This window comes from Vanessa atalanta, chromosome 14 (assembly GCF_905147765.1).
Source record: "Vanessa atalanta chromosome 14, ilVanAtal1.2, whole genome shotgun sequence".
NCBI classification, from domain to species: Eukaryota; Metazoa; Arthropoda; class Insecta; order Lepidoptera; family Nymphalidae; genus Vanessa; species Vanessa atalanta.
This window is the reverse complement of record NC_061884.1, coordinates 8,129,783-8,152,333: the sequence shown is the minus strand read 5'-3', so window position 1 is coordinate 8,152,333 and position 22,551 is coordinate 8,129,783. Positions and strand designations below refer to the sequence as shown.

At 34.1% G+C, this 22,551-nt stretch overlaps 4 protein-coding genes across 5 annotated transcripts in view; 2 read left to right on the top strand and 2 right to left on the bottom strand.

Moving 5' to 3' along the window:
* The window catches only part of LOC125068678 (arylalkylamine N-acetyltransferase 1), a 96,617-nt gene extending 84,573 nt beyond the window's left edge, over positions 1-12,044 (bottom strand). Inside the window, exon 1 of the mRNA XM_047677953.1 lies at positions 12,024-12,044. The gene's annotated coding sequence lies outside the window, so the exon portion shown is untranslated. The remainder of the gene's footprint in view (positions 1-12,023) is intronic.
* Positions 3,128-6,568, top strand: LOC125069000. Its single transcript, XM_047678405.1, has one exon. The coding sequence runs from the start codon at positions 3,128-3,130 to the stop codon at positions 6,566-6,568; it is 3,441 nt and encodes a 1,146-aa protein (XP_047534361.1).
* On the top strand, positions 7,250-8,463 carry LOC125068677. Its single transcript, XM_047677950.1, has one exon. It carries the CDS (start codon positions 7,359-7,361, stop codon positions 8,310-8,312), a length of 954 nt encoding a protein of 317 aa, XP_047533906.1. The 5' UTR covers positions 7,250-7,358; the 3' UTR covers positions 8,313-8,463.
* A 3,505-nt stretch (positions 12,045-15,549) lies between the features above and the next one.
* LOC125068868 (zinc finger CCCH domain-containing protein 14) lies at positions 15,550-22,222 on the bottom strand. 2 transcript variants are annotated; one of them, XM_047678216.1, is made up of 12 exons: positions 21,999-22,222; positions 21,764-21,806; positions 21,317-21,502; positions 20,534-21,177; positions 20,057-20,301; positions 19,289-19,435; positions 18,922-19,045; positions 18,537-18,718; positions 18,159-18,272; positions 17,231-17,751; positions 16,665-16,877; positions 15,550-15,782 (listed from the first exon to the last, which is right to left on the bottom strand). In XM_047678216.1, the coding sequence occupies exons 1-12, from the start codon at positions 22,035-22,037 to the stop codon at positions 15,577-15,579; spliced, it is 2,664 nt and encodes an 887-aa protein (XP_047534172.1). In that variant the 5' UTR covers positions 22,038-22,222; the 3' UTR covers positions 15,550-15,576. The 2 variants fall into 2 exon arrangements, with proteins under 2 accessions (XP_047534172.1, XP_047534173.1); XM_047678217.1 differs by having other exon boundaries at positions 21,338-21,502.
* Between the last annotated feature and the right edge of the window lie 329 nt (positions 22,223-22,551).

Here is a 22,551-nt window from a genome sequence, read left to right as displayed (position 1 = left end):
TAAAAGGACCAAATATACCCACGTCCAAAGGCTGCAGCTTCGCTGAAGTGTGCGGGGGCAATGTTAATATATTGACGCCTGCAGCTTTAGCTAAATTTAAGGCTTTAATGGACAAATGAGATTCATGATTATCCATAATCAAAATGCTCGGATTTTCCGGTGTAGAATTTGTGTGTTTGATGAAGTGTTGGATAACTTCAGGGAATATTTCCGAATTCATCCATCCGCTTGGTGCTGCTAGACCCAAAGTACCAGCAGGAGTGTTTTTGATCATGTAATTCTTAAAATTTTTGCGAGGAAACACCATTACTGGAGGCAATGCTGTGCCACTAGCACTTACTATGCAGCAAGTTGTCACTAATGTCCCTCGTTCCCCACTAGTGACTTTACTTACATTTCGACGGCCTTTGAGGGCAATGATACGCTGAGGTTTTTGGACTGTCATGGTAGAAGTCTCATCAAGATTATAAATTCGTGGTCCATCTGCAAATGTTGGGTTTCTTTCGTACAGTTTTTCCAGGTTGTTGTAAAATGTTTCGACGTTAGCTTTGTTAAAAGCAGACGCTCGGGCAAGACTACATGGTTCTGGTTTTCGAAGACTGACATCTTTGTGTCTACGCCTATAGCTCCGCAACCATTCCTTCCCAGCCATTCCATTTTCTATCCAGTTTTGAGGCATCTTTATATTATTTGTTTTCGCCATTTGGTATGCGACTCTTCGTGAACCTTTCTCAGTCAAACCATAAAATATTAAGGAACAATATATATAATATTCTTTGAGTTCTTTTTCTTGCTCTTGATTGAAGATCTTATTGACTTCATAATTTGGCACCAGACGCATTGACTCCAAATTTTCTACATTCCTCGCCTTTAAATAGTACCTTCTCAAAGTAGTAAATGGAATTTTATTCGTTGTTGATGCCTTTCTTATGGTCATACCATTCTGTATATGTCGCAAAGCTTCCAACATGTCTGCTTGGGTGTGGTCTCCAATAGACCGAGGCTTTTCGGGCCGCGGCATTCTGTAACTAAAAGATTATATCATAAAAACAAGTGACACAAACTTAAATAATATACATAGTACACAGTGGCTCATGATTCACTGTGAACCATAGCGGAATGATCCACTGTTAACGTGGTCGCCATTTTAAATTGAACATCACACTCACACTACTATAACCTACAAATTCAGAGTAATTTTCATGCAAAAACATTCTTGAATATGCCTACTATATGAATACTTTATAGAAAAAAGAAATATATCTAAGAAAAAATAGTTAGTACAGTGTATATCTTACCTTCAAATAGTTTTTTTTTTCGGCAATAACAGAAAATAGTTCGTCACTTAAACAATTCGTATCGCAGAGGCCGCGCAACTCGATTGAACACGTTCGCGCTGCAAGAGCTACCGACGAGTGAAAGAGACGTGTCTATATCTCTGTTAGTTTGACGTAGATAGCTGGTGCGCCACTGTTCCTGCTATAACCACTGTGTACCACCTTACCCTAATGTCTTTTAACCACTTTATAATGTGCGAAAGACCATATAACGGCAATCTAGTTAAGCAATCATAGGAAAAAATTATAACAAAATATAAGTTAAGGAACTTTAGCAGCTATATTGACTCCAAAAGTTACTTAACGACTTTGTACGCGCCTTCATTAATTTGTGGAGCAAATATTGCCTGCGACGCATTACCGATAATGTAGATAAGGCTGTTCGCAATGCTACATACGAAGACTACATACGAAGCCCTGTCGACCAATCGTTGCAGCCCGACGTCATCAAAGGTCCGACGTCATCGACCGAGGAGAACGGACCCTGCAACGACGACACTTTTTTCCGAGACCTCTGGGCGTTCGGCGATAATCATCTTCGTTCTTGTATTTTATATTTTGAGACCATAAGTTCCTGTAATCTTCTTTTGAGCATTAAATTGATTTGTACAGTGCTCGAAGTTTAACTGTAGTTAGGCTTCCTAATATTTCTGTGTCCGAGACATAGAAAAGTGGCGACCGTGACAGGACACTGGTTGGCTCAGAATCATTGCCTACAAGCAAGCATCTAGATCTATCCTTAGATCTTTCTAACAATCCACGAGGACGTCGCCGAGTCGCACCCGTTACATCACAGGGTCAGCACAGCAAGAAGGAACAAAGCCCAGTTTTGGTAGGCCACAGCTTCAGGTCATCACGCCGGTCAGCAATCCGCACCGCAGCGTCAGCCAATCAGCTAAGTGTTTCTTTTCTAATTTCCCATGCATTCCCTAACCCATTAAAATCCCTAGTTTAGCTCCACAATTGTGTAAAACAAATGTTAGCAAACTCCAGATCGTCATCATAATTGTTTTAAAGTCTAGACTTTACCTAGAGTAGCATATTTTACTTTATAACTAGCATAATATTATATGTAATGTAATTTAGCGTAAATATAAAAATACTTAATCAAGCTACCCACCTTCATTATAGGTAATTATAAAATCTTTACATTATTTTTTGTTAATACTTTATTTAAAAGACATATGTATATTAATATTTTACAGTATAGTTAACGTTAGATTTGGTAGGATATAATACATTAAATTATAAAATAGAACCATTTATTACCTCTAAACAAATTAAGTTACATTCACAAGCTACATTTCAATCCAAGTATAAGTAATATTTTATCTTGCGATTTATTCTTGTGTATTATTACCATTTACAAGTTATTTTTTTGAAGATAAGCTCGACTAAGAAACTTGTGTAGTTTAAATCATTTTGTTAAAGTTTATATAGTCCATTTAGTTTCTAATATATTTTTTGTCGCATTCCCTCATCAGCTGTTTGTTTTCAAATGATTTATAAATATTTTCTGTATAGATTTACAGGTGGAGCGGACAGCTGACTTGATACTTACCGTCCCATTGTTCGTGGCTAGCGGATAGACGACCGCACGCGCCGGTTAAATGAGATAAGTAATATAAACAAAAGGGGAAGCGTAAGCCACAATATTAAGTTTTAATTACATTGCATTAGCGTTTATTTTATAGTTTCTTTAATTTAATATTTGTTTATTTCATTTAATATTTTTTGTTTACAATTTGTTTACGATTGAAGTCGAGATTTTAGTCATTTAAAGAATAATCATGTCGGACGCGAAGATAAAAGATTTGCTTACTAAACGTAGCTCAGTTAAAGGACGTTTAACCAAATTTAAAAATTATTTAAGCTACTTAGACAACCCAAGCAAGCTCGATGAGGTCGAGATATCGAAATTAAACATACAACTCGCTAAAATAGAGAATTTATCAAAATCTTTTGAGGATTTGCAAACTCAGATAGAAGTTTTGAATTCGGCACAGTTGGATGTGGAGATCGATGAGCGTGATAGCATTGAGGTCGAATTTGCTAGCCTCATTGCCACCGCTCAGCGTTTTCAAAATAAATACAATGAAGCTAATACTTCGCACGCCATCGATGCTCATAGTAACTCATCGCAATGTTGTCATGAACAATCAGGAATAGGTTTCAAACCTCCAACTCTGCAAATAGGGAAATTTGATGGAAGCTACTATAAATGGCTTGAGTTTAGGGATCTATTTTGTTCACTTGTCCACGATAACAAGCAAATTCCGGCCACCATCAAATTTTGCTATCTGAATTCCTACTTGGAGGGGGAGGCCGCTCGGGTAATAAGCAATTTGGAGGTAACCGAGTCTAACTATAACATGGCTTGGCAGTTACTGTATGAGCGGTACGATAACAAAAGAGTTTTAATAAAGAGTCATCTAAATTCTCTTTTTAACTTTGACAGCAAGGCAACAGATCGTGAAAGCGAAAGGTCGCTTAGGTCTATTATTGACAATGTAAATAAAAATTTACGTGCGTTGTCTACCCTTGGCGAACCTACTTCTAAATGGGATACAATTATAATTCATTTAGTCACTTCGCAGCTAGGGAGCGTAACTAGTATGAAATGGGAGGAGCACAGGAACAATCTTCCTGATTCACCTACTTTAGAGCAATTTAACAAGTTTCTTAAGGATCGTGCAGACATTTTAGAAACATATAACCATAGTAAGTCAAGGTTCGATTCCTTGTCTCACCCTAACACAAACAAGTCTAATAAAGGACATAAGGGGGGACAGACTCGAGGTTCATTTTCAGCACAACTTATTACTCAGGACAATATGAAAAATTGTGTAGTTTGCAATGGCCAACACCGTATTTATGATTGTTCCAATTTTAAGTCTAAGTCGGTAGTGCAACGGCAAGAGCTCGTCTCTAAATTTAAGCTTTGCCGCAATTGCTTGCGTACTGGACATACAAGCTACACATGTCGTCTTGGTTCGTGTCGCAAATGCAAAGGGCGACATAATACTTTGCTTTGTAATAATAGTTGCAAATCGTCAGATGCTACTACCCCTAACACGTCTATTCCAGCAACTTCTGTCCATCAACAGGATGTGAACGTTAATTTTGCCAGTAACAATAACAACAAATTAACTTTATTATCTACAGCTATAGTTAGGGCGTTAAATCCTATTACTAATAAAGGCGAGCTGGTGCGCGTGTTACTGGACAATGGTAGTCAATCAAGTTTAATTTCTCAAAGATTAAGAGACAAGCTATGTTTACAGTCTACTTCTACGGAACCTGTCCAAGTTATAGGTATCGGAAATGCTAGTTCTCATTGTGTCCAAGCCAACTGTACAATTCAATTACAATCGCTGCACAATGATTTTTGCGTCGATGTAACATGTCCGGTGCTACCAGAACTGACTGGCAATATTCCTAGGTTTTTTATAAATACTAAGATTCTCAATATACCTATGGATGTTCAGTTAGCCGATCCAACGTTTTACAAGCCATCGCCAATAGATGTGCTAGTCGGCGCTGATCTATTTTGGAGCATCATAGGTAGCGAGCGTAAGGATCTAGGTTCTAATAAGCCATATCTAATAAACTCTGAGTTCGGGTGGATTTTATCCGGCTCTTTATATTTGAACTCTCAATTATCTACTATTAATTGTAATTTTCAAACTTTAAGTACACAATCCAACGATCTTAATAAACTAATTGAACGATTTGTTGAGCTAGAAGAACTACCTCTAAGGCAAATATTAAGCGAGGACGAGAAAGCGTGTGAGCAACATTTTAAGACTCACACTTCTCGCGATTCCTCGGGTAGATTTTGTGTTCGTCTACCTCTCAAAGACTCACCAGACAATTTAGGCAACTCTTACGTTCAAGCTAGGACTAGGTTTTTAAATCTTGAAAGACGTTTTAAAGCACAACCTCAGCTTAAGACACAATACGTCGAATTCATAAATGAGTATATCAAGTTAGGTCATTGTTCTGTGCTACAAGGTCCACGACCAAATCCGTGCTATTATTTATGCCATCACGCAGTACTACGACAAACCAGCGAGTCAACTAAATTAAGGGTAGTGTTTGATGGATCTGCGCACACTTCATCTGGTATTTCCATTAATGATTTACAGTTTAATGGCCCGACGGTTCAAGATTCCCTGTTCTCCATTTTATTGCGTTTCCGCCAACATAGATACGTGCTGACTGGTGACATCGAAAAGATGTTTCGCCAAATTACTGTGCATGAAATGGATCGCAATCTTCAATTAATTTTATGGAGATCCGACGAGTCGCAGCCTATTCAAACCCTTAGACTAAATACGGTCACTTACGGTTTCGCAAGTGCCAGTTATCTTAGCACTAAGTGCATCTGGCAGTTAGGAGAAGAGTGTGCGGATGAACAAATTAAAACAATAATTCAGCACGATTTTTACATCGATGACTTGTTGACAGGAGCCGATTCAATCCCGCAATTGGAAAATATTTTAAAATCTGTTGTTTCAGTGTTAAGTTCTGGTTGCTTTCCACTTAGAAAATTCAAATCCAATGTGCCTTCCATCTTTGAAAATTCATTAATAAATACTTTAGATCCATTAATATTAAGTGAGTCTACGAACGCTTTAGGTTTACAATGGCAACCACTTAATGACACCTTGCACATATTAACAAATATACCTTACGATAGTAACGATCAAGCAACCAAGAGGATAATTTTATCACATTCGTTTAAAATTTTTGATCCTCTTGGCCTCGTTAGCCCATGTACCATTCGAACTAAGCTTCTTATGCAAGAACTATGGCTTCGTAAGGTGGATTGGGATGAACCCGTTCCCCTTGACTTAAAGCGTACTTGGGATGAATTGAAAATTGATTTGGTGGTATTGGAATCAGTCAAAATTTCTAGATTTGTTTTATGCAATTCACCCGATACCGTTGAAATGCATTCGTTCAGCGACGCATCTATATCGGCCTACGGAGCATGCGTATATCTTAGATCTATTGACTCAAATGGCAACGTAGTGGTCAGATTGCTTTGCTCTAAGTCGAAGGTAAATCCAAGCAAACCCATCACCATTCCTCGTTTGGAATTGCTAGGAGCTTTACTCGCTGCTCGGCTTTGCAAATCAGTGCTAGAATCTTTACGATGCAACATAACTCGAATTGTACACTGGTGTGATTCTAGTGCTAGGGTGGTTGAATACAAGTCCAAATAAATTAAAGACATTCGTGGCTAATAGAGTCGTTGAAATTTGTGAAACCACGACTCCCGCGAATTGGCGTCACGTACCAACAAATGATAACCCGGCTGACCTTATTTCTAGAGGCGCTAAAACAAATATTTTAGTAGAATCCAAATTATGGTGGTCAGGTCCAAGTTTTTCAGCTAATTCTGAATCGGAGTGGCCATCACTAAACAAACGAACTAATTACGAATTGCCGGAATTAAAGGTTAGTGTAGCTCTAGTGGTTGATCCAATAATTCAATTTGAAAGATTTTCTAATTTTATTCGATTAAAACGATCATTTGCTTATGCTTTACGATTCATTCATAATATTAAATCGCTTAAAACTAAAAAAAGAGGGATTCTCACGACAGATGAATTACAAATTTCATTTAATTATCTTTGCAAATTTGCTCAAATACAGTCATTTCCTGATGAATATAATGCACTAAAACAAACTCAATTTATTTCAAGTAAAAGTATTCTTCAGTCACTTAACGTATTTTTAGATAATTCAGGCATTATTCGAGTAGGCGGAAGATTGGAACACTCAAATTACGACTACGAAAAGAAACATCCAATAGTTTTACAGTCTAAACATTATTTAACGATTTTAATTTTTCGATACGAACACATAAAACAAATGCACGCTGGACCACAGCTTTTATTATATACGGTGCGTAACTACATATGGCCATTAGCTGGCAGAAATCTCGCACGTCGCACTGTACGCAACTGTGTTCGATGTAGGCGCTTACAGGGTCGTACGTTAACACCTATAATGGGCCATCTCCCGTCACAACGAACTATACCAGCATTTCCATTTCTTACGACAGGGGTAGACTTCGCAGGTCCATTTATGATTTTAAATAAGAAAGGCCGCGGCGCAAAACTTTCAAAGTGTTACTTATGTCTTTTTATATGTTTCCGATACAAATGCGTGCATTTAGAAGCCGTAACAGAGCTGTCAAAGGATGCCTTTGTTATGACATTACGGAGATTTGTTGCCCGACGCGGCAAACCGCTTGAAATCTATTCCGATAACGGTAGGAATTTCGTTGCCGTTGCAAAGGAAATCGGTAGTTTCTTAAAAGAAAATCAAAACTCTCTATCTGAGTACGCAGCTACCGAAAATATAAAATTTCATTTTATACCAACTTACGCTTCTCATTTTGGGGGATATTGGGAAGGCGGCATCAAGTCAGCTAAGCACCACATTAAAAGAGTAATGGGCAATTTAAATCTCACGTACGAAGAACTTTCTACTTTGTTTGCACAGGTGGAAGCTATTCTAAATAGCCGACCCTTATATCCTGTTTCTTCTTCCCCTCACGACCTTCTTTCTCTCACTCCAGGGCACTTCCTGATTGGCCGACCACTGTCTTCCCTGCCAGCTCCAGTCTTGGAGGAAGAAAAGGCTACTCGCCTGCAGCGCTATAACCGCATAGAGCAAGCTCGCCAGCATTTCTGGAGACGCTGGCAAAATGAATATGTCAGCGAGTTGCAGCAGCGATCCAAGTGGCGTACACAGAAGTGCAACCCTCTTCGTGTCGGGGATTTAGTTCTTCTCCAAGAGGACAACAATCCACCCCTTCATTGGCGTTTGGGACGTGTCATCCACTTACATCCCGGCATCGATGGTGTGAGCAGAGTTGCTGATATCATGACTGAGAGAGGCAGCGTACGGAGGCCATTTACAAGACTATGCCCTCTACCAAATCAAGATGATAACTAGAATACCGAAGGTATTCCAGGGGGGGTGCTTATGTACGCGCCTTCATTAATTTGTGGAGCAAATATTGCCTGCGACGCATTACCGATAATGTAGATAAGGCTGTTCGCAATGCTACATACGAAGACTACATACGAAGCCCTGTCGACCAATCGTTGCAGCCCGACGTCATCAAAGGTCCGACGTCATCGACCGAGGAGAACGGACCCTGCAACGACGACACTTTTTTCCGAGACCTCTGGGCGTTCGGCGATAATCATCTTCGTTCTTGTATTTTATATTTTGAGACCATAAGTTCCTGTAATCTTCTTTTGAGCATTAAATTGATTTGTACAGTGCTCGAAGTTTAACTGTAGTTAGGCTTCCTAATATTTCTGTGTCCGAGACAGACTTTTATGCTTAATAACACACGAGAAAAAAGGCATTTAACGGCATTGTTATTAAAATTATTTTCAAAACTAATCAAGATATCTAAAAACCGCATATATATGTTAATAGAGAATTTTTTTCTTATTAATATGCCATCAAAAGTTGAAATTCGATCAGATGTCAGTTAACGGCATTTTTGTTATACCACGGCAGAATATTCATTAATGCGCTTGTGGCTAGTCGATGGTATTCGTGTAACCGTATCTTCTTAATTAAAATGAATATCTACTCAAAAACTAACACACTACATAAAAGATGCAGAAATTACCATATTGCAAATATTAGCATGCTTTGTGTAATTTCCTCGACGAACGAGCAGAGAGTAGAACATTTGTTTTCTTGCTAAATAGCTCTTAATATTTATTTTTTACGGTCCTTTTTAAAATAAATATAATATATTCTTTGTATTACAAAATTATGTTAAATTAGCTGTTGCATTATAGTATTTGGTATTTCTATTTTTAACTATGCTACCGGATTTTTTAATTAGCTCTTATCTACTAAAACAATTTGTGAATAGTCTAAGTTTAGTACATAATTGCATATATTTACTTCCAACGATACGCTTTTAGCAACTTATCTAAAACATGGTATAAATATCTAAGCTTGACCTCTGTTAAATATTAATAAATTGACGTGTTTATATACCAAGTATTTAAAAATAGAACTGATTAGATTTATATCAATTCAGACGTTGTTCAAGACAAGTACGATGAAGGCTAATTGTTAATGTTTAATCCTTGTAAAAATTTGTTTATGAAATTATAACTACGCAATTTTATATGACGTTCATTGAATTTTTACACTCTTATTAATAAATAATTACTTTATATGTATATATTACGAGTCCGATCAAAAACATAAATAATTATGCTGAGCTTCAGTAAGGTCTTAGCTAATTTTTTTAGAGATGAAAATTGGTAAGTCGATAATGTGGAAGAGTGGGCCTTCGTAATTGAACAGATCTATACTTGCAGAGGGTCAATCTAAATGTTATCAAAGGCTAACTATGTTACCTTACAGTACAAAAGTTGACTCTCATGTCCACATTGGGCACTGCTACTTTACAAACTAGTGTGAAAAATAGGCCACTTTACAGTATTGAAGTTGATCTTCATATTCATATCATTGGGTACCGTTACCATAAGCTGGGGAAAAAACTAACCTTTTTTTTTCAAATTAGGAGCGAAACTGTTAGTTTAAATCTATTGTAATAAAGCCGTCAAATGAAACTTGGATTCGCGTGAAAAAGTGTTAAAATGAGATAAACAAAAATATAGAACTCAAATATTTTGTAATATGTTTGTTCTACAACAATTATACCTACGTATAATTTTATTTTCTAAAAGTTTTGACTAATTAAAAGTAAATACAGAAAAAGACACCCCTAGACCAGTAATTGATATTTTATTATTTATTTTTTAATTTACATTTGACAATGTCTATAAAATGTTTATAAAAACTTTCCAAATAATGATTTTAAAATTTTAGGCTCTTGCTTACTATTAAGATGTTTGATACAGATAAGTATATTTTCTTTAATATCACGTAAACTTTGAAGTTAAAAATGATAAAGTATAATATTTTTTAGTGTTCAATCGATGTTCAATATTTGGCTGAAGCTGATTAATCGGCAAACTATTCCGCGACAAGTAATTCAGTTCAATAAAATCGTCTATTTGGTTATTTTATACAGAAACTAACGAGCAAAACAAAGTTAAGGGTGTGTTGTGTGAATCGCTGATATCTCGTGGTCGTAGCAGCCGTTCATCGTGTACTTGCACTGACCTGACCTGACATTCTCGTCAAGCAGGATTGAGAATTTGCATAAACAAAATATTGTTCAGTCACCAAATATGATCCTACCATCAATTAGAGCTTCACGTTGAAACTTCCTGAGGAGGTACCCGCGCTGATGCAGTCACCTTTACGTCAGGCGTTCATTAGTGATTAATTTGAAATTAAGTGGAAATAGACGACCTAAGATCTACAAAATTCATCGATCAATAACAGAAATGATCGCATTGTACCTGCGACTATTGTAGAGAATTCTGGATTTAAAAGGTTAATAGTATTATTAAAGCCCAAAGACAAAGCTCATCCGATAGTTGATAGTAAGCTGGATACAATCGCAAGCGACACGTGGCCTTGCTTGAATTTTGTACTGCAAATTGGGGTGCCGAAAAGGAACCGTTTTCAGATAGTGAGTGTATATGTGATTTAAAGCCAAGTTCAGTCCAAGCTGCCTAAATTCGGTTAAGCTGAATGTAAAAAGAAAATTTTAGATCACGTTTATAATACGTAAGTCTCGTATATAATATCAAATTTTAGATCGGAAAGCACGGTCTTGTCGGATTTACCTTCCCATAGGATTATGATAGTGAAGGAATAGTGAGCGCAGCTGTCTGCGCACACGCTCGTGCACTATAAAATGTCCTGTGTAGTTTGGTGGTCTTCCTTGACGTAAATATTGTCAACACAGCACTACCACGTTCGTCATTATTATCAACAATTTCTACCATATAACTAAATAATATAGAAATATCGCTGGCCAGTTCCCTCAATATATTTAGTTTTAATGCATTTCCGATATCGCATTAGCGCTTGAAATAATCCACAAGTGTTTTGTATTTATGCAAGCGAATGCAATTGATAAACCTGGTAAATGAACTGTACTAGAAAGATAAGGAATGTTATTAAGCTATTTGCGTAGATCTAAATGTTTCGCTTTTGATAATTTCAAGAGAATTTATAATAATGTGCAGTTAGAATTTTATTGTACGTGACAAAGAACTATTGTATGAAGTTTTGATTTTACCGAATACCGTGAGAATAAGTAGATGCGATCAGAATAAGGAGAAGTGGTTTTTAAAATAAGGCCAGTAGTAAGTGTAAATTTTTGAAAAAAAACTAATTATTACGGACCAAGTTTTTTGGTAGTTACATGTTTTTATAAGTAAGATTTAGTAATTTGTTTCAATAAAATGCGACGTGAAACGCTAAGTAATTTTTATGAATATTACTTTATGAAAGCGAACTATTATGAACACATATATTTCCACTTCAGGATTATTGTATTAGTTTTAGAATAAATATTTAGGTGAGTCATTCACACGTAATAAAAAAATGTATCATACACACATTAGTAAAAAAAATGAATTAGTTATACACAGGAAATAATATGTCTTTTATACGTGATGTAAACTACTTCTCTGTTAAATACATGTATTATTTTTTAATGCATTATACTTATATAATTGAAAACGATTTAAAAATAGTACATACCTTTCTCGTATTTTCCAAGTTCTATTTAAAATTAGACAAGTTTCTTATTGTGAATTTTCAAGCACTGATTTATTTCACTACAACGGTCGGCATATGAATGATTACAGGATGACAGGGATCTACGGATGTTTCATATTCGATTTTATTATGCGTGTTTAGAGCTCTAGAAGTAAAGTCAGCAGATACAGTCCTAAGCGTTTTTTAACACTTAATCATCAACATATTAAATATAACGTATGTACATAGTGATAATGAATACAAAGTTAGTTCAAATACTTACAAATTGTTTGATAAATATTTATGTTGCTAGAAATGACATTGAAAACATAATTATACTAATTTTATAAAGAAAACTTCTTTATAAAATTAATTTGTTTGACATGAAAATTTCAAACTATAATAGGTAACAATTTTAAACTATATTTCATTTCTACGTAGTATATTTTTTGAGATATCTCTTTTTATGTCGACGTAGTAGGTGAAAATATTATTATCATTCAGGCGCTTTCCAAACAAAACGTTGCCGAAACTGTAACATACACAAAAAAATAACTTTGTGACTCTCCAAAACGTCCACCGAAAAGTCGAAAATAGCTTATAATATTATCCATCTTCAAATACGGTTACAATTTTTATGTTGAAACCTCGTTTAAAATTTTCCCCATGCGATGTCGAGGAATAGGTATATCAATATGATACCCGACTTCGCACGGGTACTAAGTCCTTACGTTCTTAGGATAAAGTACCGTTCTTAGGATATAGTACGTTTTCACCTTAGTATAAGAAAGTCATTTCATTCCTTCATGATAAAACAAATTTTAGTAATAGTTTAAAACTTCAGGTTTACTTAAAACTAAAGGTATTTAACGCAACACCAGCTAAAGATCGTTGTATGGGTGTTTTGTTAAAGCGAATTTCTCTCTTTTATATCATCATTTGTAAGAAGACACAGATTAATTTAATAATAAAAAAACAGCAACAACATTAATAAATATGAATGGGAGATATTCCTTGATAACTGACTACATGCATATACGTACGAGTAAAGGCGTGTATGCCTTTGATATAATCTAAAAATTTTATATAATGTTTAGCTTTCGTTTGATAGTTGTTCGAACATAATTGAGTAACATATGTCTAAATATACGAACTTCATTAAAACTAATGTCATATATTCAACTATAAATCATGCAAATATTTCACATCAAACGGTAAAGTTTTTGCCGACCCTCTAAGTTCAATTTGTCTTGTCTGCTTGAGCATTCGAGCTTAAATAATCATTTATTGTTTTTAATTGAATACCTTTAAAACCACTGATCGTATGATAGTTGATAGTACTTTAAGTATGTATTTAATGAAAACAATTACCTACTTTTACCAGGATTGAAATAACTATTTAAGATTTCATTGATGTGTTTATTGCTATTGAATGAATATAGTATTCTGTATTTAATAACGAATATATTCGTTTAGTTAGTTATGAGTTATGTATATTAATTATACCTTTTTCTAAATACAGGGGTACCAACATATTACATACATGTAGGTAAATTGTGAATATGTTTTTGTTTTCGATTTAGAATTACTGGCAACATCTGTATTAAAATTTACACACTTAAGTACATATTTTTAAATAAAATTTATTGATCACAATCAAATCTATAAAAAAAAACTACATACACAGTATACGTAATAAGGAAGCGTAGGTAAGTCCGAAAAACTAATCAACGCTACAATTGGCCCAATTGCTTTTGGGATCAAGGTTAAAGGCAATTGAATAAGAGGGCCCAAGATTTAATAGAATCAATGGTGACTACTTTTTATTTGTGGCCCACGGTAATATTCCACCTCACTAATCAGCAAATCACGCTGTAGTGTAGTTGTGTAATGAAACTACTGATTTAAAGGCAATTACATCTCATTTATTTTTTATACCTAAAAGGACAGTCGTTGTCTAAAATTAACGCTCAACTATTAATTATTTAAAAGAAAAACCTTAATCCACAACGTGACTTGTTAATTTTTGGGAAGTTTTATAATTAAAATATTATGTTTATCATGTACTTTATCCAAAAGAAAATGTTTTTTATAATATAATCATTTTGTACAATATTTAAAGGAAAAATCGCCGACTATCGAGGACCACATAAGATATACAACTACAAAGATCAGTTAAAACTTTATAACATGACCTTTCAAGTCGTAGAGTCCTCTTGGATCTTTTGTTATTGTACAAAATTGTCAGACAAAGAATCGACTGCCCTCAAATTCTTAAGGGAATTAATTTTAATGTGCCTAGGAACGTATGTCTACGTTATCCAATAAGGGTATTTTAAACTAGACAAAATAGGACAAAATGCACCTCATGTAAGATTAGATAGAACTTATAATAAATACTCAGTCACTTGACATTTTCGGGGATTCCATAAATAAATACAGAAAAATTGAAATTAATTTTAGAATCTTAATTACAAAACAAATTATTGTAAGCATGTTAGTTTAAGATATCAATGAAAAATGTATTTAAATTTAATATTCAATTTATTAATTAATTCAAATTTTTAAGTTATTACTATTTACTAATTCTCATAATTTTTTATTGAATTTATTTTATTTTGTTGTATGTTATTAACGTGATCAATTATATTACTGAACTTGTTAATTATAATATTTATTGCTTTATTTAATCTAGTTAGTAGTTAATCTCTAGTATTTTAGTATTATAAAATTATTTTAGTAAAAAATATACCTGTGTATTGTACCTAAAAATGCATGTTGTGACTGTCTTAAAGAGTCGCACACTTTATATTTAGTATAAATATTTTTTTATGTATAACATGTGTAAGTGTAGTGACTGCTGATGGTCCTTAATAAATAAATAAATATATATAACTTTGTATATTATACAAATACATCTCTAGGCATGTCCCTGAAATACAATAACTCATTATAGCCGAGAGTTTGCCGTATTGGTAGGATATTTTTTTTCTTCAGTTATATTTTATTTTATATTTAACATTGGAACCAAAGAGCTTAATATATACTTCCTGACTACTTACTATACAGCAGTTGATTAATTTATTAAATACAAAGTATTAAAACGCACCATCCTTTTTCTGAATGCCAACTTTATATTTATAGAATTAAGTTTTCATTATTTGCGTTATTAAAAAACCTCAACTTATTTTCAGATTAAAGTATAATTTAAAATTAATTAACATTATCAAAATATTTACCAAAATTATCGAAACTTTGTATTGCTGGCATTCTTTATTGTAATATGTAGGTATTGTTAAAATTATTTGAAATACAGTTAATATATGTTAGGTTTGAGAAAGTGCAGTGCAGTGCGGTAATGTAACCTGCGCTACATAACAATATATCTTAAATCGGTTACGTTTTTAAATAACACTGTATTTATGACCTTGAAAAGTTGAAAACGTTAACAGGAAATTTTAAAACTCATAACCGCTATCATATACAAAGGATATTTTACTTAACCGCCAGTCGAAATAAAAAACAAAAATTAGTCCACTAAATATATTTTATATTATTAAACGGAATATTTCCATTTTGAGGGAACATCATTGTGGTAGAAATTACATTCAAGTTTATTTGTGCAGGCCTTGCCGAATCTGCAGGGTTTAGGGTGGTAATAGTGACAGGTGGGGTTGACGCAGTTTGGGTAGAATCTGCACATACTAGGTGGTACCACCGCGGAAATTGACTTGTAGTTCGCTGCTGGCACTACATGGGATGCTGAAAATAAAACAACTTATTAATTACATGCGTTGAATTGAATAACTAATTTATATATATTTTTTTTTTATATTATACATTTATTCAAAGTTCATGGGTGATGGATGCCTTTTATTCGTGTATTTTTTTACGATGGCAACATTGTTATTAATTTTTCTTGCATTAAAAAATGATCTTATAAAAACAAATGCATACATTAATTTTGGGTAGTGTATTAGATTTAATTGATCAATGAACGCTTTAGTCAACACTAAGACATTTTAAAGTAAATAACTTATGTTAATAATTTAAAACCAATGACGGGATTAATAGTCGCTTTTACTACTAGTAACCTTAAGATCAACGAAAGCAAGACTGATATTCTTAAGAAATATATTTTTTGCCATTAATGAAAGTCAAGCAGTAATGCAAAATCCAATAATTCAACTATATAAATATACTATATTATTTTTTCGAAAGGTTTCCTTACTTTTTTTGGAGAAGTCAATTTAAAGTAAGTTAGGAAAACTAACAGGACAATCTGAATTAAGAATGTCATTATATATAAAATTCCTCTTTGTGTTTGTTTTTAATTCTTTTATTTCTAAACGATTTGATTAATTTCTATATAATATATTGTAATTTACTTTGTCATCTAGATAGTTCTTTAGTAATATAATAGTTCTAGCAATCCCAGTGCTGGAGCACTAGCCACAGCTTTTTTTATATCTTCCTACTTACTTTTTTTTTTTTTTTCGGACATGAAATGTATCATGACGGGATCTTTCAATGTTATTTATAATCGTTATTTAATTAATAACGATACAAAAATGAATCTCTCATTGCTTAAAAATATGTCGCCTTAAAATTACACTATACATTGATGAGAACAAACGTAATCACCGAGTAGCGGCGCAGAGGTCACGGCGAGGGGGGCGAGCGGGGCGAGCGGGGCGGGCGACGCGGAGGGCGACGCGGGCGCGTGCGAGTACGCGCAGCCGCGCCGCGTGCACGCCGCCGCGAACTTGCAGCGCGGGTGCTGGAACACGCACGCCGAGCCGAAGCGGCACAGCGGGAACGAGCGACACCACACCGCCTTGCGCTCCGCTTGGCTCACTGCAAATAACATAGTCATTGAAGACCAGGGACAGCTGAACTGGCTTGGCACTGTCGATCGCTCTATGTATCCGTTCATCTTGATAGATTTTGAACTTGTTATAATCTACAGTCAGCAGATCCATCTGCATTTCTCAAATGCCTACATTTTTACAATTATTTTTCACAGTGAAATATTAATATGATGCTAATAGTATATTCGCATTAAATGGTGCCCTGCTTGTAGAATTCTTATATCTAGATCCACATATTTTAACGAAAAATTTACCAACTGTACCAACAAAAAATTTATAAGAAATTTTTGGTCATTGTTTTACTTCGAACTTTTCTGGCATAAAAATTATAATACTTACATGGAGGCAAATCGTCGTATTTATGGGTGTTAGAATTTGAAGTCAACGTAACATGACTGTCACTGCTAGCACTGACTGTCCTCTCTCTTACTCTTTCTTTCTCTTTCTTATCTACGTCAAATACTATTGGCGATGCTTTTCGTTTTTTGACCGGAGGGGAGTCATCGAGTTTGCTTGCAGATTCCATTTCTTCGGTGCTTTTTCTCGTTTCAATTAAATCGTGATCTTGTTTGATAATGACTTGAGTATTACTTTCTTCACTCGTATTACTTAACCTTTTTTTGAAAAGATTTGTCGACGTTCCTGTTTCTTTTTTGCTTTCTGGTTTGTCAATAGCAGTATCTTTGGTTTGTTTGTGTGTCTCTTTCTGTTCTGGTTTCTCGGTTTCTTTTGAATCGTCGTCATCAAGGATGCCCTCCGTCAAGAGTTTCTTTGCGAGGAATGCATTTGGATGATAGCCATCCATCGTAACTATGAATTGGGTAGCTTTGTCTTTATCAACTGTGGTGTTATGAATTTTGCTGTAACCAGTTACAAGTTTTTTGGTTTATTATTATCAAATAATAAAGAAAAAGTTAAAAATTGTTAAATAATTTTTTTATTTAACTAAAATAACTAGTATGTAACTACTGACTTTCTTGCCTTCTTCTTCTTCTTGTAGCGAATGATATGCACAAATTTATATAAAATATTTCTTTGTTTAAGGTTTACTTTTAATTTACAAAGGAAATGTGTAAGACATAGAAATAAACATACTCAAACAGACTCTCGATTAATGTGAGACGAAATCTACCATTATATCAATCATGTAGGCAAACTTTATTGCATCTTTGCATGTATTTAAACTCATTACTTATTTAAAATATTATTATAATGTGCAACTTAGAAATTCCTTACAGTTTACAGTAAATATTATTATGTAACTTACATGGTATCCATAAAACTTTCGTCTAGTCGGCTCGACGTATTTTTCCCCTTACTGTCAGTATTGTGTATTACTTTGGTAATAGATTGTGGTACTAATTCATCCTTCTTCGTGTTTCTATAACAAGAAAAATTAAATATATTAATACAAAAAAGTAAAAGACATGACCAACAACGTCTGTTTAAATAAACATCATAAATTATAGCCTTTCCATGTTATTTAAATAACAATGTGAATACAGCGAGTACCTGCAGTTATAGAGGAACCAATGACTTTATTTGGCTTTTATAAAGATTTGCAACTTTACTATAATAAAAATATAGTAAGAAAAAATTGTATGATTTGTAAAGATTTTTATGTAGGTAAAAAAATAAAACATACTTTGAGTTTTTGTCGTCTCCTTCACTATCAATATCGCCCAAGCTAATAGTATCTCCCTGACTGTCCGAGTGTGTGTCACCGGGCACTTGTATAACAATCTTCTGGGATTCCATACATCGCCGCATCGGCAGCACCAGCGCACGCTTTATCTTCTGCGACTCGTGGTCTACTTTCGGCGGTATCTGCGGTTAAGTGTTTGAGTTTTATAAGAGACAAGACAAGGACACAGCTAAATAGACAGCCTATCACGAGGTTTTATACTGTACTACGGCCCAATATTAAAATATAACAATACGTTTATCATCACATATACATACTCACGGACCCCAGAAGTACTAAAATATTAAAATCTTTATATGTATTATGGTGATGAGACTCCACTCACATTGAGGAGGCTCTTGTGCGCGTCGGCCACGGCGCGCAGCAGCAGGCTGGAGGCGGGCGCGCCCACGCGCGGCCGCGGCCGCACGCGCACCACGGACGCGCAGCGGCTCTCCAGCACCGACACCCTGCACACCACGTATTAAATAGATGAAAGTGAGCATAGAAACACGTTACTTAAATTACGCACTTTTACGCAATTAAGAGACGCACCTTCCTTAGGGGGGCTGTAAAGATACTCGGATGAGTTCAGACCAAAAAAAGGAAAAAATTGATTTTATCCACATCGACAGACAAGACTCAAACTGCAGTAGTCCATAATATTTTTTTTTTAATACTTAAAATAAACATTTTTTAGTCATAATGCTTACTTTGAAGTGAGTCTCTTTGAGGAGGACTCTTTTTCATGGTTTCCCTCAGACACAGAGGGTTTCTTTTGAGATTCACTGTGATTCCCTATTCGACTCCTTGAAGACCTGGGCTTTGGTCGAATTTCAATTTCCTTTTCTGGGGTAAATCTGAAAATTTTATATAACATGAAATATACAGATAGCAATAAGAAGACTAAGACTTCTGTTTTTGACTGCGGTTACTAAATATTTTGTAATAAAAGATAGGTAATTTATAAAAATGAATTGGTTGAAGTGGGTTTAGTTACTTAAAAATATATTATTCTCCGGTGACCGGCTGCTTGACAATAAGAATTTCATTCGTATGAAAATATTGCTATCTCATTTGCACTAATTACTATGTTCATTATCAAATTGACTGTATCTCAGACATTGAAACAAAATGATTCAAATGAATACAATGCTAACTGGAAAAATTACAAAACCAATCTACATAAAACATATACCAGAAGATGCAGAATGTTCTATAGAAGTTTAAAATATCACATAATAAGTAGGTGCTCTTCACAGTTTAATTTGCATAAACTTTATTTTACTTCACTATCGTCGTAAAGAGCATAACTTATTATCTTATATAGTTATTAATAGACAAAGTATAAAGTAAAAAAAAGCCAAAGGAAATTAAAACGATTACTTAAAACTGTTGATAACCTCAAATTAATCTCGAATGTAAACCTTAGTAACGAAAAGTTTTTTCTTACTACCTTAAAGGAGTTTGTAATTAACAACCTTTCAGGACTCTCTGCTTTTTTAGCTGATTCTTTTTCTTTGACTTCCTGAACGGCTAATACATCACGTGCACCCAATCTTTCACGGATTGGTCTTTTAGGTAGATTCAATTCTATCTGGGGCAGGATTTCTGGTTCTTTGTGTGTATCCTTTGATTTTTGGATATTTGGTATTGATTTTTGGATGGGAAAGAGTGCTTTATTAGTACGTAATGGGGGTGTAACCGGTGGTGGTTGAGATATTTCCTGAAACAATACATGTACAACAATTTTTACTGAACTTGCAAATGCAAACAAAAGCTATGTTAGGTTTATCAATAAACTCATTGTCTGCTATGAAGGATAACATTGTGAGGAAACTTTCATCTTTTGGATAACCGTCTACCATAAGAGTGTTACTTAAACTAATATGCCCATAATTATACATAATCTATGTTTAAAATTACAAATATAATCTAATTTAATTATATTATTGTACCTGTAAAACATCTTCAGCAAAATCATTCATAAGTTCTTCTGCCTCTGTTCTAATATTCAAAAAATCCTCATCGTCAGACATTGAGTCCAACTGCTCAACTAACTTCTGTCTCAAGCCTTGTATTTTTGCCTCGATCTTATTCATTTCCTGAATATTATCTTCACTATTACTTGGTTTAGGAGTATTAGTAATTAGGCTATCTGTTGTTTTGTCATTATCTTCTGAAAGTGTAGCATCTTCAGATTGCGAAGATATAGTTGCTGGATCAATAATAGGCACTATTGGTCGTTTCAGTTTCTTCAAAGCAGTTTTTGTTTCAATTATTTTCAAATCATCTTTATATGCATCCAGATTAATTCCATGATTCTTCAAAATCTGACCGGCAAATACATCTGTAATAGATGGTTCAGAATCTTTCTCTATATTCATGAGTAATGGTGGAATATTCGGACGAATCATTTCATGTTTGCTTTTTTTCTTACTTTTATTGGACTTTTTTTCTTCCTTCTTACGAGCCTTTTCTTTTTCTTTTTTCTTTGACTTTTTTGAAGATTCACCTTTCTTTGTTTTTGTTTTATCTTTTTTTTCTTTGTCTTTTCTTTCTTTGGACCCAGATCGTTCTTTCTTTTTCTCGAGCTCAGCCTCTAAAAAATAAATAATAAATGGTTCACTGTGAAAGTGCCAAGGGATGATGTAATAAGTATTTATATAAAAATGCAAGTCTTTCAATTTAAAATATTTCTCTTTTTATAAATAACCAAGGGTAATACAGTCTATACGTACCTAAGGGTAACATATACTTACTTAATGGAGTCACGGTGACTTCTTGAAGTTTTTTAAGTACTTGGTGTAGCCAATTGACAAACATTTCAGTGTTATCACCAAGGAACAATTGCAAGTCATCCTCCATCTGGGCTCTCGTACGTTTATTTGCAACCATAACCATCACATAATCAGGGAGCTCATCATCTGTGGAAATATTTAAACTATCAGTTTTAATTATAATCAAGTTCAATTATAAGAGATAAGTATAAATGTCTAGCCTAATAATAGGTTGGTAACAAACAATCTAACTGGCTCATCTAAGAATTTATATAATAGAATTGATTGTATAGAATTTATTGTTTTAGCTATCCCTATTAAAACTATTAACGGCTTTATATTGAACATTAGACGGAAAGTGTATCAAATACAGTGGTTTATAAATAAAGAAAATTAGTATGAACTTACCCACATAACAACCCAATTCAGTCAGCTTGGCCTTGATAGCCGACTAAAAAAAACATTTTAGCAGTTAAAAAACAATATAACAAAGATTGATCTACTGATACAAATATGTTATAAATTGTATGTTAAGAGTGGTTATGCTTTATAATAATAAGAAAATAAACGGTCTTAGTCGTTATGGGAAAGTGATGTTTATTTATTTAATTTACATATGCACACAATTTTAGATCATATTTACCCGCATCTTTAGGCCAATTTCGTTGCCGATACCATCCATTTTCGAAGATTTTTATGGACACGTTAAAAAAGGTATAAACAAACGTAATTAAGTCATCACAAATTAACCATATTTCTATAATGAATTTGTACACATAACGAAAATCGCTAGGTGGAATCCTTAGATCTATTATAATTATTACTATTTTTTTAACCAAGTAAAAATATTAATTAATATGAAGCCATTGGCATTTAATACTTAAATGACAGTTTTGACATAAATTTTGCTTTTGACAAACCATAAATTGTTTTGTAGAGTTGCCATTTGCGATACAGTTCGAAATACTTTTAAAATAATGAACACCTTGAATTTTATTTATATTTATAGGCTCTACCATATTTTTTAAACCCATTAAAAGCTATGTGAACGATACTTTAAATGGTAAGATTCTCACGGATACCGGCGGATGATATCGATCTTTATGCACAGTGGAAAACTTTCACACAGATATACGATAACAACGGAAAAAAAATACGGTTACGAAACGATAAATACTGTTTTTAGTTATATGAAA

Excerpts from the sequence above, each read along its gene's own strand:
- LOC125068677 (XM_047677950.1), top strand. The coding sequence starts at position 7,359 with ATGGGCCATCTCCCGTCACAACGAACTATACCAGCATTTCCATTTCTT.
- LOC125068868 (XM_047678216.1), bottom strand. The coding sequence starts at position 22,037 with ATGGATGGTATCGGCAACGAAATTGGCCTAAAGATGCGG. Across the intron at positions 21,178-21,316 it reads TAAGTATATGTTACCCTTAG|AGGCTGAGCTCGAGAAAAAG; the intron begins GTACGTATAGAC and ends TTTATTTTTTAG. Across the intron at positions 19,436-20,056 it reads AAAGCAGAGAGTCCTGAAAG|ATTTACCCCAGAAAAGGAAA; the intron begins GTTGTTAATTAC and ends TAAAATTTTCAG.
- LOC125069000 (XM_047678405.1), top strand. The coding sequence starts at position 3,128 with ATGTCGGACGCGAAGATAAAAGATTTGCTTACTAAACGTAGCTCAGTT.